This window comes from Gossypium hirsutum, chromosome D05, assembly GCF_007990345.1.
Source record: "Gossypium hirsutum isolate 1008001.06 chromosome D05, Gossypium_hirsutum_v2.1, whole genome shotgun sequence".
Taxonomy (NCBI): domain Eukaryota; kingdom Viridiplantae; phylum Streptophyta; class Magnoliopsida; order Malvales; family Malvaceae; genus Gossypium; species Gossypium hirsutum.
Window position 1 is genome coordinate 27517564 of NC_053441.1, and position 14607 is coordinate 27532170.

At 33.0% G+C, this 14607-nt stretch overlaps 2 protein-coding genes and 1 long non-coding RNA gene across 4 annotated transcripts; 2 read left to right on the top strand and 1 right to left on the bottom strand.

Annotated features, from left to right (window-relative positions):
• The first annotated feature begins 447 nt into the window (after positions 1-447).
• Positions 448-1236, top strand: LOC107903113 (uncharacterized). The gene is made up of 2 exons (XR_001685705.2): positions 448-683; positions 953-1236. It is a non-coding gene; the product is annotated as an uncharacterized lncRNA (long non-coding RNA).
• A 589-nt stretch (positions 1237-1825) lies between these two features.
• LOC107904883 (protein disulfide isomerase-like 5-2) lies at positions 1826-7664 on the top strand. Its single transcript, XM_016831397.2, has 5 exons — positions 1826-2111; positions 2305-2408; positions 2775-3145; positions 4419-4726; positions 6838-7664. Exons 1-5 carry the CDS (start codon positions 1857-1859, stop codon positions 7156-7158), a joined length of 1359 nt encoding a protein of 452 aa, XP_016686886.2. The 5' UTR covers positions 1826-1856; the 3' UTR covers positions 7159-7664.
• A 616-nt stretch (positions 7665-8280) lies between these two features.
• LOC107904882 (receptor homology region, transmembrane domain- and RING domain-containing protein 2) lies at positions 8281-14239 on the bottom strand. 2 transcript variants are annotated; one of them, XM_016831395.2, is made up of 4 exons: positions 13643-14239; positions 13104-13331; positions 11545-11949; positions 8281-9126 (listed from the first exon to the last, which is right to left on the bottom strand). In XM_016831395.2, exons 1-4 carry the CDS (start codon positions 13776-13778, stop codon positions 8576-8578), a joined length of 1320 nt encoding a protein of 439 aa, XP_016686884.2. In that variant the 5' UTR covers positions 13779-14239; the 3' UTR covers positions 8281-8575. The 2 variants fall into 2 exon arrangements, with proteins under 2 accessions (XP_016686884.2, XP_016686885.2); XM_016831396.2 differs by having other exon boundaries at positions 13104-13356; positions 13643-14206.
• Between the last annotated feature and the right edge of the window lie 368 nt (positions 14240-14607).

A 14607-nucleotide genomic window follows, 5' to 3' on the forward strand; every position in this document is an offset into this window, starting at 1 on the left:
TATATACAAATTATAAAAATAAAATGGTATAATAATAAAATATATGAACTATATATATATTTAAAACATTTATAATATACATATATATATATTAACATACATATATATGCGCACCTGTACATACAATAATAATATAATAATAATTATAATAATAAACAATAAAAACAACATAATAAAATAAGCTAATAAAAAAAATAAAAAATAAAAATTTAAGGACCAAATTAAAATGTCAAGCAGAAGTTGAGAGCCGAATTTTGAAAATAAAAACAAGAAAAGGAGTGAGCTAAAACAGGTGCAATAGATAAGGGACCAAAAGAGAAATTTTCCAACCCGCCCAGAAACACTGCACACTATTGGATTAAATTAAAACATTAATAAAGTTTTATGGAAAAATTTGAAAATAATAAAGAAATAAGAAAAAATGATTTTAAAAACATGAAGGACCTAAATCGTAAATAACCCATCTACTTAAAACACGCGGATCTGATCGGGTTTCTGGGTCGGGTCACGCAAGCATTCGAGTACACCAAATACGGCGCCGTTTTAAAATCAATTAAAAAAAAACCTTTTTCAAACCCTAAAAACCATTTTTCTTTCTTTGTCATTGTGCCGTATCTCCTCCCCCAAAACTCTTCCCCTGTTTCGATTGTAATGAAACAAAGGGATCCAACAACACCACGCTGGTTAGCTTTACTCCCTTCTTTAATCTCTTTTGTTTTAGAAAGCAAAAGAAAAACAAAAGTAAAATGAAAATGGTAAAAGAACAGAAGAAAAGAACAACAAGCCGTCACCTTCAAAATTATCTTTTATTTCTCTTGTATTTTCTTTTTTAATTTTTTTCTCAAAAATTTGCTAACCCTTTTTACAGATTCCATCTCCCTTTTTATAACCCCCAAATCCCTTTCTATTTTGCTGTGTGTATCATCCTCTTCCTGTTATTTGCGGTTTGCAGATATGTGGGCGTGGTTCGAGTGGACGTGCCAGTGAAGACGTGGGACGGTTTGGGAGGCTGCCGAACGTGGGGCGGCTACTGTTAACCGCTGCTTAGGGCTAGGTTGGGATGTAGGGTTTGGTTTAGTGACTTGGGCCTTATTGGGCCAAATGTAATTGGGTCGTTGTTTTATTTTTTTGATACTTATTTATTTGGGCCCGGGCTAAAATGACCTAATACAGCTCAAATTTATCATACTAAAATATTTTATTTTTTATTATTTTGCTTAAAAAAAATTTCAAATATATTTGTTTTAAATTTTTTTGCAATTTTTGTGTTCTAATATGAAAATAGTTATATTGTACAATATTTTAATTTAACATTATTAATTTTCCTAATTTAACTCAAATGGTTTCACTCAAACCAATATAGCGCTCACCCCTAATTCGAGTTATCCAAAAATTCAAATAAAAAAAGACAAAATTATGCCGTTTTGATAAATGTTTATTTTTTTCTTAAGTTAAAAGTCAAAACTATCAAGTTAAAAGGTAAAATTACGTTGTTTTGATAAAAATGTACTCATTAGTTTTATTTCCCTTCCCGAATTGCCTCATTCTTTTCTTTTTTTTCTTTTACTCAAAATTAATCTAAAAGCTTGTACTTCGTCTACTTGTAAAATAATCGGTTTATGTAAATGAAATATTGAGTATAAATAATAATATTCATTAATTTAACTCGACTAGAAATTATTTGACTTGATTCGAAAAAAATTTAAATTAAATTCAGTTACTAAAATAAGCATCTCAACTAACTCGAAAATTTTTAACTCGATTCAACTATATTGTAATATTCACCCCCTGCATACACCACCACTTTAAATATGTACCTATAGTAACTATATTTCCATTGATCTAGAAACGGAAACATGGAAAAGTCCCGCAAATGGTGTTTCTGGAGGAAACCGAAAATAAAAGCAACCCCTCCAATGCCCATAATCTTATTGCTGCTCTTAAGCATATTTGAAACAGGAATTAGTTCGACAGCTGATCAGTTTAAGGTAGATGGGAAAGTGTTGGAGTTAGACGAATCCAACTTTGACTTAGCTATTTCATCTCTCAATTACATCCTCGTTGTCTTCTACTCCCCTTGGTGTCGCCACTGCAAGCTCCTTTCCCCCCAGGTTTCATATTCTTCATCCAATTCTTGTATGGTTTTTTAGATATCATTTCGTTTTTGTTTTTTAAAGTTCAATTGAATTGGTTTGATTCTAATCATATTTGGTAGCTTTATTTCCTTTTCTTTTTGGTTTTTAATGTCCCATAATTGTTGTACCAATAAACTAAAATTGCTTATTTGCTTTTTCTGCATCGCAGTTAGATGAAGCTGCTCCTGTTCTTGCAGGATTGAAGGAGCCAATAGTGATAGCCAAAGTTAATGCTGACAAATTTACCCGTCTTGCTAGTAAACATGATGTTGAGTAAGCGTCTATGACACTTTTGTTTTATAAGGTGGATTAGAAATAAAATTTCCAAAATTTGTTATTCATTTGGTTTGCAGAAATGTCTTTATGTAGTGTTGGCAATCGAAATGAAAACTGAGAAACTGTTTCAGCAATTCTTTGCTTTGGGAATAATAGACTTTTAAGTAAAAACCCATTGTTAACTGTAATAAATTATTTATTTTTATGCATTTCTTTCTATTTTTTGCAATGCATGTCCGTTGATGCCTTTAATACATAATCACAGAACATGAATGATCTGTTTGTATAAAGAAAGCATAAACCTCAGGCTAGGCCATTATTGTCTTCACTTTTAAGATTTATAGTAAAAATTGGAATTTGCAGTGCCTACCCCACCCTCAAGCTGTTTATGCATGGTGTTTCTATGGAGTATTATGGACCAAGGAAAGCGGATTCACTTGTTCAATATCTGAAGAAATTTGTTTCTACCGATGTGTCTATTCTTATCTCAGACTCTGCCATTAGTGATTTTGTTGAAGAAGCCGGTACTTTCTTTCCTATATTCATAGGGTTTGACTTGAATGAGACAGTGCTTTCTAACTTAGCTGTTAAGTACAAGAAAAGGGCATGGTTTTCTGTGGCAAAGGGTTTCTCTGATGAAGCCAAGGTATTGTATGACATGGAAAAGGTTCCTGCTTTGGTAGCTATTCATCCGAATTATAAGCAACAAAGCATTTTCTACGGCCCTTTTGAAGGTTAGTTTATTATCAAGTGTCTTTTATCTAGGTTAGCATTCAACAATGCATTTCAAGTGCCTTTCAAATATTACAGTCATGTCACATCGCTTATCTTTTATCATGCACAATCGACTGTGGTATTAACTATGGGTTTTGCCATTTCTTTATGTTTTTGCATACGAGTACTTATAAATTTGATGATAGAAATTTGTTTTGTGGTGGATCATAGGAAGGTAGTTGAGTTCTTATTCATCTTTTTGGGGTTTTACATAATATCCTTTACCTTCTATATTGTTTTTGTTTTAATCAGACAACTTGATCTGGTATTTCCCATGTAAGGCTTAGGAACTGTGGAAAAAATAAATTTTGTTTATTAAAGGATTTGGTAGAGTTACCTGACCTATTGTAATTTTAAAATTTTTGGGTAGATTTTACTTGAACCTGGAATACAACTTGATAGGATAACTGTAACACGAGCCAATAGTGATATTTATGGTGTGAAATGTGGAAATAGAAGAAAGTATGACAAAAATTTTGTACAGTTGAATGTTTTTCATATAAAAGAAAGTAGATTAAAGGGAAATTATAGTCATATGGAAAGGGTATTGTGGATTAGATTAATGATACATGGGGTTTGTTGATGGCATGTCACATTGTTGTATAGGTTTATCGATGTGGAGAAGGATCTGACCCTAGTAAAATGAAGGGAAAAAAATGCTAAAAACATCTCTTTGATTATAACATTGAAGAATAATCTTATAGTGATTTATTGTTATTATGAACTTATGAGCTTTAGGATGCGCAACTTGTAGGAGAAAAGAAAAAGAGAAGGAACTATTAGAATGCTACTGAAAATGATGGATGAGTGGGCATACAAGGTAAGTCTAGATAGTGTTGAGCTGTAGCATATTTCCATGTTCTTGCAGCGATTGTTTGGTTTGTGTTTATTGGCATTATCCATAGGATTTCTACTACCCACTAGAAGTAAGCCTCCTGTTTCATCTGCTTTGCATGCTCAGATAGTGGCATTTAGTTATTTCAGTTTGTCTGGGACTCAGAAGGTTTAATTTATTGTATTCTTGACAAGGCTTTCATTTAAAGGCATATATTTTTCTGTGTCTTTTCTTTTTTACATTGGTTACTAAATGCATGGTAGTCAAACTCAAGCATTCTGAATCAAATAAATCATAAATGAGGATATAGCAGAGAGATAGCTAATTTGCTTTTCAATCTGTAAATTTTCTGTCTGCAAAAGAAAAAGAAATCTAACCTTTCAGCTTCAATCATGCAGGTGAATTTTTGGAGGATTTTATAAAACAGAATTTTCTCCCTCCAGTGGTGCCCTTGAACCATGAGACATTGAAGCTATTGAAAGATGATAAGAGAAAAATTGTCTTAACCATCACTGCGGATGAGAATGAAGACCAAACACAGAACTTGATCAAGTTATTGAAGGCTGCTGCATCTACAAATCGTGATTTAGTGTTTGGTTATTTTGGGCTTAAGCAATGGGAAGACTTTGCTGATAAATTTGAAGCTAATGAGAAGACGAAGTTACCAAAAATTATTGTCTGGGATGGAGATGAGGACTACTTTTCTGTAAGTATTAATTCTTCACATATTATAGTTCAACTCTAAATCCAAGATTTAGTGCCTCTAATGGTAGTGATTAGCTTGTTTTCTTCTTATCTTAGCATAATTTATCATCAGGGCAATGATTCTTATATGGTCATCTTGATTTTGATCATTGAGCATGGCCATCTTAATCATAATTAGCTATTGGATATTGTGAATACATTTTGATGTTTATGATTATATACAAGGGAAAAAGCTAAAATTGATCCTTGAGCTAAGGGTATTATTTTCAAATCTAGTCCCATAACCCTGAGCTTTTACAATCAAAGTATTCGAACTCTTGATAAGGGACCAATTTACTCCATTTTCTGTCACAATTATTTGAGTGCTATTTGGGTGTCTGAAACAAATGTTAAATAATTCAATTGCAACTGTAGTCAACCTAAAGCCTAAATCTTGATCCAAGTCTAACCTAAAGATTATAAGCTCAAATCTTATGTTCTTGAGAAAAGAAAATCTTGAGTGCCAATCTCTATTGCTACATTTTCCTTGTACTGCCTTTTTTCTCTCAATGTGGTCTAATTTTCCATCCTCAAGATTAGTGACTGTTCACCTGCTCTGATGCTGAAATTGAGTTTAATTGTTATATTTGTTGAGAAACTGAAACATTTTCAGAGCAGCAGTGACTGAGGTTAAGTAGAGGGTAGAAATTAAGGGAAGTGCGCTGAGGAGAGAAGGACCATAAACATAAGTTTGAAAGGAGGAAAATAAAGTAAAAAAGAAGAAGTGCCATTATCACTTGAGAAGTGATATATGTTGGTGCCAAAAAAGAGGAAATGAAAAGACTGAGGTGAAATAATGGACTATTATCATGCTAGAGCTTAATGCGTGATGGTTTTGGGTAGTAATGTAAGTGAACTGATGCATTTTCTTGACAGGTCATAAATAGTCTTAGTTTTGGGTTTTTCTTGTTTATTTATTCAACTAAACAAATGAGTTCAAATATATCTTTTCAGAATGAGTTTTTAGTTGAGTTGGAGTTTCAAACATGGGTGAGCTTCACTGGTATACATTCTTGAATAGACATGTTCTTAACATGTTTAGCTGCTAGTTTTTTAGTGTTTAATCATTCAAATAAAGATTGTTGAGCCTTGTTGAGAACTTATTTAAAAAGATTACAGTATACATGACAGTATTAGGTTTTTCTTTTTTGGCTATCGATTCCCCTGCTTTTCAGCCTTGGTAATTGGGTATGAGTGTCAGACATGGATGTGTCCTTCATGGTTACAATCAATTTTTTTCCCCTAAGTTTATTCATGTATAGGGAGGGTTATATCTCCATACCGGTGTTCGAATATTTGTTGAACACGTGTTTTGGACACAAGTACTTCAAGAAAAGGATGAGGCCTAACAACATAGGATGCTCCAGTTCCCACTCTTAGGGTGGTGTTGAATTTGGAAAATCATAGAATTGACTGTTATATGCCAGATTATTCATGGATATATGTCAAATGCAACCTAGTACTTAAACTTGGAATTTTTATAAACTGTTTACCGTTATCAATCAAGCATACTTCATTATTTGATGACAAAGGTAATTTTATTGATCTTAGAACTCTACATTGTAAAATTAGATTGTCTTCAAACAAATCTATTTAAAGTTTACCACTTTATCTAGTTATTGAAGAACACCTAATGCTTTTGGTACTGAAACATCAAAAGCAATTTAACCCTATTATCTTTTCCTGATAGAAAAAAAGAAGCAATCCTATAAGTCAGTATAGATCTTATCATGCATCTTTCTAATTCTTTAAAGTGTATTAACCCTTTCTTTAACTCTTATTCTATACCGGATCTGTCACTAAGTGTCAGAAAATGGAACTGAGCTCGATAATTAAAGAAAGAGCAGGAAAGTGTTTGCATGCAAACTTTAATCACTGTTTCTTGAATTCACTATCCCTACATCTTTTGATCCCATACAATTGTTTCTAAAAGCGATACAATTATTCATCCAGGAAGAAATATAATTGTTGCATTTTGGTGGTTATTCTTTTATGTCTCAACATGGTTATTTCTTGCATTTTAAAAGCAAAATTGCAGATTAGCTGACGTGCTACATTTTGTTGATATGCTAGGTTATTGGTATTGAAAGCCTTAATAATGAGGATCAGGGGTCTCAAATCTCACAATTCCTTGAAGGATATAGACAAGGAAGGACAGAAAAGAAAACAGTCAAAGCGCCATTATTTATGGGCTTCTTCAACTCAGTAGTTGGCATCGTAGCTTTCTTTATAATTTTCATTGTCGTTGCGATGATGATATTGATGGTTGTACTACTAATCATTATTAGTAAAGACAATGAACCTGTCAGGGTTGGCAGTCGTGAAGAGGTTGATCGTGCTGACAACTCCGAGGCCGAAAGCAGTCAGCATGGACCTGGGAAGAAAGAAGATTAAATCAAGGTATAGTAAGAAAAGGATTTTTAAAATGACGTAGGCAATAGAGTTGCAGAGAGGGAGACAAATATGTTAACAATGCTCTGTTAAAATCAATGATATGCTCACTGCAAGGCGCCTTGTTTCAAGAAATCAAGCATTCAAGGGCAAGTAATATAGATAGTTTGGTTCATCATGATTCCTTTTTCTTTCCTTTAAACACTTTTTTTCCCTTGATTTTCATTGCTCTGCAATTTTTATTCAGTATTTTTTTTTGGGGGGGGGGGTGAGGGATAAGTTCTTAGCGTTTTCATTATCAAAGAAAGCAGTTAGACTGCTAAAATCAAGTAGTTTCAGAAGAATATGTATAGAGTCTGCCATTCTCATTTTAATCCTTGATAAATGAATGCACAAAAACCATTGCTTTAGGATAATCAAATAGTATATCGGTAGATATGTTAATTTTGTCTTGGTATTGGTATATGGTGCTAATAATATGTTTTTGCATTATCATTTTGATTTTTTTTCCCCAAATTTTCATGTATATAGGTTATTTTCAATTTCTCTGGTAATATATATGGTATACACATACAAATATATTTTTCTTTACTGTAAACATTAGTATTCCTTGCTAAATCCAACTAGCCCCACCCCAAATTGCTCAAAAATGTCTACTTAAAATAAACTAAACTTGAAGTGTTGAATATGAAATAATTCAAAATCAGCGAGATATAAAAAGTAATATGATGTTTTTTTTCACTACCTACCCTATATGAGCTCTTAATAGTTAATCCTTTCTCTAATTTTTTTTTCTAAAAATCATTCTTTTTTATTTTTAACACATGCATAGTTGCAAACATCCCAAATACCCCACTTTTTCCTCTAAATTTTTCGCAGGTATCAATAATTCACATTAAAGTTAAGATGATCTTGCAGGTTAACATTTAACAACAATCTCTCCTTTTCTATTCTCATTTTCTTCTTCTTCACCAACAAAGCAAGGCATGCAGCGATTTCCGAGTGTCAAAAATGATGCTAATATAAAGACTAAAATTAGAGAAGCTTAAATGCGATACACACATGAAAAAGAAATATATATATTATATAAAGCTAATATAAACATGACTAACCATAAGCATCTACTTAAGTAATACATAACTATATTCACAAGACTGATAAAACAATGTTCACAATCCTCTTCTCAAATCACTCACATTCTCGAAATCTCAAGTTTGAGTACCTCAATTATGTAAAGCAAAATATCATTCGGGGAAATAAAAATCAATTTCATAAATCTTATGTTACAATGTACAAATTCAGCAAGTTAAAATCTGGAGATTGAATAACAACACAACCGATCGTATCACGAAGGATTGAATAATAATTTGCTGTAGGTCATTCCATTCTACCAAATGCAGCTCATAATTACTTTACCTCATTAACATTCTGGAAGGGATTGAGCAGATGCAAAAGGTGAAAAACTAGCAGCTGACTTGCTACAATGCAATGGATACAGCCGGCGACTGGAAGATTGGACTAAACTTGGTGATGCGTTGCTTGGGCTTGGAAAATATTGGGACATGTATCTTGCATTAAGTGGTGAAATGGATGGGTAATTCAATGAGGCAGGTGAAACCAAATGAGAAGAAACATTTCTGAGGTCTACTGAGCTTCGGCTATAGCTCATGGAAGGAGAATGACGGTAGGACCTAACTGATGGCTGAATAGATGGTACACTGGCAAGAGAATGAGCGTGAGAAGCCGGTGGAGATGTCCATGCCGCTGTGTCAATTTGTATGGATGATGATGATGCTATCCGAGATCTAGCACATGATAGCACAGAGGACACTGAGCTTGGGCTGGTTGAAAGCAATGGTGTACTTTCTGAAGCTGGTAAATCACCTACGGTGGTTCTTGCATCTCGCTTGCAAACAGGGCAAAATGTTCTCCATGTTGTAAGCCAAGAATCAATGCAGAAGGCATGAAACTCTGTGAAAATGCCAGGAAATATTAAGACATACATGCATATTAAAAAATAATAATAAATCAAAATAAGGTAAACAAATCAAATAACTAGTTGAAGAAGCTGTACAGAAGTCATTGTGAAGGCAAGAATGATAGTAAGAGTCTACATTCACAACTCATGTTTTGGTGTCCCAAATAAAACTGGTGAGTAATAAACAAAAAAACCATTTTAAAATTGATATTTCCTTTAAATTTTCCTAAAGAGACATTACATTGGGGGAAGGAACAATAAGGATATAATTTAAGTACTTGTAACCTCAATACAGTTTGTTTCATAAAGCAGCCCATAAAGACATGGACATACACTACAGCATTCTCATTAACCTTCTTAGAGAAGCAACGTTTCATATTCCTAGAAATCATAATATAAAACCAAACAACAAAAAAGTAATGCAGGATACAGAAGGGTTGGTTTTAAACCTAAAGCAGAGTGGGAAACTGAAAGGTAAGAAGAAAGAAGTCTGAGCTTGACATGAAGATTTCATTAGAAGTCATGACCTGGCAACTGAAGGATTAATACCTAAACCCGGGGTTAGTTAAATTCAATCCGATGAAAGCATAACAGCTGCTCGAACTTTCATGAACTTGATACTATTAATTGGAAGAAGTTAAGACTTCTGGATATCCTGAACCCAAAGGACTTTCCGTCATAGGATAACAGGATATTCACTACTTCCAAGCACAAGGATCTAAAACTTAGCACAGTGATGCAAGAGTTGTTTAATGTTCTTTATTTATTCTGTTTTGTGCTTGTTTTTAATTTGTTTCTAAGTAGTCAAATGACTACAATTGAGGCTTAGACTTGAGATTAGTGGAGCCTTGAAAGATTGGGCTAAGCTTTAGTAATATGCTAATGACCCTAGTATGGATAACCCTAGGGATTTATATTCAATATTTGGTATTTTTTCAGCCGTAATATTATATTTTCTGTGTTGAGAGATTTCTAAACCTTAGAGTACTTCTTTTATCATTCCACTACAATCTCTACCTACTTCTCAACTCTGGCTATCATCTAATACTGCACCATATAGCTCTGCGAGCTAGGTGTGATTCTATATTAATTTGATAGCAGGTAAAGATCAAGAACCCCAGATCTCTTCGGCATTGGTATTACTTCTTCTTCTTGCCCTAATAAAAAATCACATCAAAATTTTAAGATCTTCCTGACAATTCAAACAATTTTTTTATTCAAGATAACTAGAGTAGAAGTTAGTGTAGGAATTAGGATTAGTCCAACAATAAAAACAGACCGGGACTATATATTCTCAGCATTTGATCTTGCATCTTATTCTTACGAAGATTACCAAGCACTTCCTAATTTGAAAGTCGTCCTTACAATTCAAATAAATTATCTTCAAGGAAAAGACAACAGCCAAAGAAGTCATAGACATGCTTTTGAAAATGATAGACGAATTCGAATCTCAGACCAACAGATTTCCTAGACTAATACTAGTACCTTGAACATGATGCCACATAGTCATTCAGCAAGAAAGATCAATTAGACTAAGATGGGAAAAGAACATCTAGCAAATAGAATATTCAATTAGACTAAGATGGGAAAAGAACATCTAGCAAATAGAATATTTTTAGCATAATCATCAAATAGCATATTCCCGTCTTTAAACAGAATGGAATGTGCAAGTATCTGAGGACAGCAAACATGTATTATAAGCAGGTGAGTGCATGTATGCATGTGATCTGTCATCAATGGGTAATTTAGATTTCTTTATCTGAGATTATATTTAAGACAAGCAAGTACCAATTGATAATCAGGTTTAAACACTTGGTGGGATAACTATATATAAGAATCCATTTTCCCGTCCAGCTCTAACTTGTGTATTTTGAGACTTTTTTTAATGCAATAAAAAAAAGTATAAAGAACCCACTAGCCACATCATCTTTAATTAATTGAGAAATATTCTTTTATATGAACAAGGGACAATCCATGAGAAGAGAGTTAGATGAAAAAAATCCTTCAAGTTTAGGAGTTTATGATGAGGAAAGCTATTCCAAATTCACCAAGGAGTTCTCTGGCCAATTTGAAATGGCTCGGAAGTAATGTCCATTTACCCCCCCCCCCCAATTTCCCTTTGAGTTTTAATTTGAAAGAAATGGATAAACAAGAATTGTTAGCATCTGACACTTCTAACTTAATCAAAATAAGCACCATCCATCTCCATTTAAATTTAATATTGCCCTATAGTAAACATCAAAAAATCATTTAGCTAGAACAGAAATAAAATAGCCACCAAAAAATGTCTCATGGAATGGTGGCCTAATCACCATGCAACATACATGCAAAAAGACTACCACATTAAAACAAATATAATTAACACAGAAAAATAGCAAGAAATGTCATCCTCGGTATTGTAAGAAGCTTACTGTGATGACATGGAAGAATCCTGAGCTTCTCTCCAATGGTATAATCTTCAAGACATACTGCACACGTTCTTGAAGTAGAATTATCATCTAAGACAGCAGTGAATATCAAGCTAGGCATTGCTTTTACTAAACGCCTACTCATTCCATGAAATTCACGAACTCGAGAAGATCGAGAACGTTCACGCCTAACGTGATATCTGCGTACAAAGAAACAAGTCGCGAGCACAGCTGACATGGCAAGTAGAGAAATAAAGGAGATGGCCATGATTGACCATGCTGAGTTTTCAAAAGTTGGGCTTAGCCATAGCTCGATATCAGGAGACCCAGTATACTTTTTGAGTATTTCACCAGAAGCTTTGGAAACAAAGACAGCGTGTATCTTTATGCCAGCAGCATTCCCTGCCACTGTAAATATATATATTACGAGGAAAAGTTAGAGGCACCATATAGAAAAGCATAAATGTTGTTCAAGGAAAATAATAATGACTCATAGAAATAAATATATGCCACAAAGGAATTACTAAAAGTTAATAATAAATTTGGAACAGAAAAAAGATATGCATAAATGAATAATGGAAGCATGTTTATAGATGTGGATGAAATAAATCTTGGTAAAGGTTTGGTCCTAATTCTCACTCTTCTTGAAAGCCTTCCATTATCCAGCAAGAAGATGCCACTATACTATATAACATATCTTTAATGTCAGCACTCTCAGTTTATTTTCAATATGCTTAAGCAAACAGTATCTCCCAGACAGCTTATTCCAACATCCAAAAAGCTATTTGTTGAAGATGATTGAGCAATTACAGGTGTGGTTAATTAAAGCAATTATAATTTGATTGGTGTAAGATTTTACTCAGCCAGAAGTAAATCTAAAGAAGAAAAGATATCAGCATGATGAGTTTTCATAGTAAGCTGTTTAAGGGTAATATGCACACTGCTTTAAACAATCACATAATACACAATTGAGTTTTACATGAATTAAAATGAAAATTCAAAGTTATTCACACAAGTAATGCCTCAGAAACAAAACCAAGAGTGGAATGTTATCGTGGAGACCAGATAAATTGCAGAGTGCCAGAAGAGAAGATTTCTATCTATAATTTATGAGAAAACAAAAATATGGTGTACTACTACCGACCACCAATTACACCAAACTATCATCCAACAAATACATCAAATACGAACTTAGGAGAATGCTTATGGTCAAAATGTCTGCAAGGGTTAAACAAATGGTGAGCACTTGAACTGATGCAATCAAGACTTAGTAGAAGATAACGTCATAAGGCAATTCAATGGGTTTCAAGAAGCCAACAGGTTACATACAATTTACAATTTATTTCTACCAGCATATTCTGTTAAAGATCTTCTAGAATCTATTGACAACAAAAAAAAGGGTCTATTATATGCATTTAAATAGTGCTCCAATAATGATTACTGGCAGTAAATTGCTTGAATGGCCTAAGTTTCATTATAGAAAACCAAGTATACCAAAAGTAAAATATGCAATTTCAATCATTGAAAACAAAAAAGGTGATTTTAAAGAAATAGGACATTACTTGCAACCAAGAAACCATCATCATTGTCATAGACGATAGCGGCTTCAAATCCTGCCTTTTGCACTCTCCTTACTTTATCATCAAAACTGCACCCTCCTCTAATAACCAGCGCAAAGGGGGAAGTAATATTGGAACCTTTTTCAACTTTATTACTCAAATCCGAACAGGCATCAAGAGGATTTGCCAAATATAATATCCCACATTTTCCTGTCCCTTCAATTGCCGGAGCTGAAAAGTACCAACCAACAACAAACTTCAAACAAGAAATCAATTATATTGTCAATAAAAATATGTTAATCAGACATAAATTGCTTCAATTTGTCATTAATGTACAGTTTACATTAACAATAAATTAAATCACATATTTCTTCAAATTAAATAAGTTAAGCACAATGAACAAAAAATATATATATTCAACTTGGAGCTCTCATAACACCTAAAGATCCAATCTTTTTCTTCAATTTCCAACACTTCGTCAGGATCCAAACAGGAAAAGCTGAAAACATATCTGTAAAGAAAAAAAAACGAAATGAGCTTACCGAAATTAGCCTCAACATCGTCGAAAGAGAGAGTAGTGTTGTTCCCAATCAGCACCACACTAGCTGATGTCATCCAACAAACACCCAGTAAACAGAGAAACCATAACAATAATACCACAACACCATTCATCTTCATCCAAAAATTATTTTTTTAAATCCAAAAATAATCCTAAATCTCAGTCGAAAGAAAGAGATATGTTTCTGTTAGGGTTTGAGAAGGAAATGGATACATCAGCTTCCATTAGCGAAATACAATGGATAGAGAAACAGAGCAACAAAAATAGAAACCCTAATTCTGCTTCCAAAGTTTGATGATTTACAGTAATTTCCTATTGCAATAGAATTTTGTTTGTTTTTCCTTTTAGCTATTAATTCAAACAAAATCGCAGAAACGAAATGATTTTTTATTTTTTCCTTCCGTTCCAATTTACAATCATCCGATTACATGACAGAAAAATGAGAAAGCGAGAGAGAGAGAGAGAGAGTCTTTTTTTTTGGGTACATAAAGATATTATATTTTATATCTGTTGAGAAAAGCTGGGTTTTTTTTTTTTGGAGAGTAAAGCTGTGGCTGTTTAGTATAATCAGGGAAGTTTTAGCGTCTTTGCCCGGGAATTTAATAAAGTTTTGACCTGTTACACAGGTAAACGGTAGACATTGATATATTTATTATTGGCTTAATACCTCTTTTGGCCCCTCTACTATGCTAAATCATCAATTGAGTACTTATACTATTTTTTATCAGTTTAGCCCATGTACTTTACTTTCATTTTGTATAGCTTGTTACCTCAATCCAATTTTCCATTAAAAAATTCTTAAATCAACTCATGACACGCTGCCATATGTCAAAAAAGAAAAAATTATTTAAAATTTAAAAAACAAAAAATCATTAAAATTAGAAAATTAAAAAAATCATAATTTATTTTGAAAATAATAAAATATTTTAGGATTTATAAGTATGTGAA

What these genes read in the sequence shown, in the direction of transcription:
- LOC107904882 (XM_016831395.2), bottom strand. Translation starts at nt 13,778, where the DNA reads ATGAAGATGAATGGTGTTGTGGTATTATTGTTATGGTTTCTCTGTTTA. An exon ending in CGATGTTGAGGCTAATTTCG is followed by an intron (nt 13,332 to 13,642) that starts GTAAGCTCATTT and finishes GGTACTTTTCAG; the next exon opens with CTCCGGCAATTGAAGGGACA. An exon ending in GATTCTTCCATGTCATCACA is followed by an intron (nt 9,127 to 11,544) that starts GTAAGCTTCTTA and finishes GCATTTTCACAG; the next exon opens with AGTTTCATGCCTTCTGCATT.
- LOC107904883 (XM_016831397.2), top strand. Translation starts at nt 1,857, where the DNA reads ATGGAAAAGTCCCGCAAATGGTGTTTCTGGAGGAAACCGAAAATAAAA. An exon ending in TTTCTACGGCCCTTTTGAAG is followed by an intron (nt 3,146 to 4,418) that starts GTTAGTTTATTA and finishes TCAATCATGCAG; the next exon opens with GTGAATTTTTGGAGGATTTT. An exon ending in GAGATGAGGACTACTTTTCT is followed by an intron (nt 4,727 to 6,837) that starts GTAAGTATTAAT and finishes TTGATATGCTAG; the next exon opens with GTTATTGGTATTGAAAGCCT.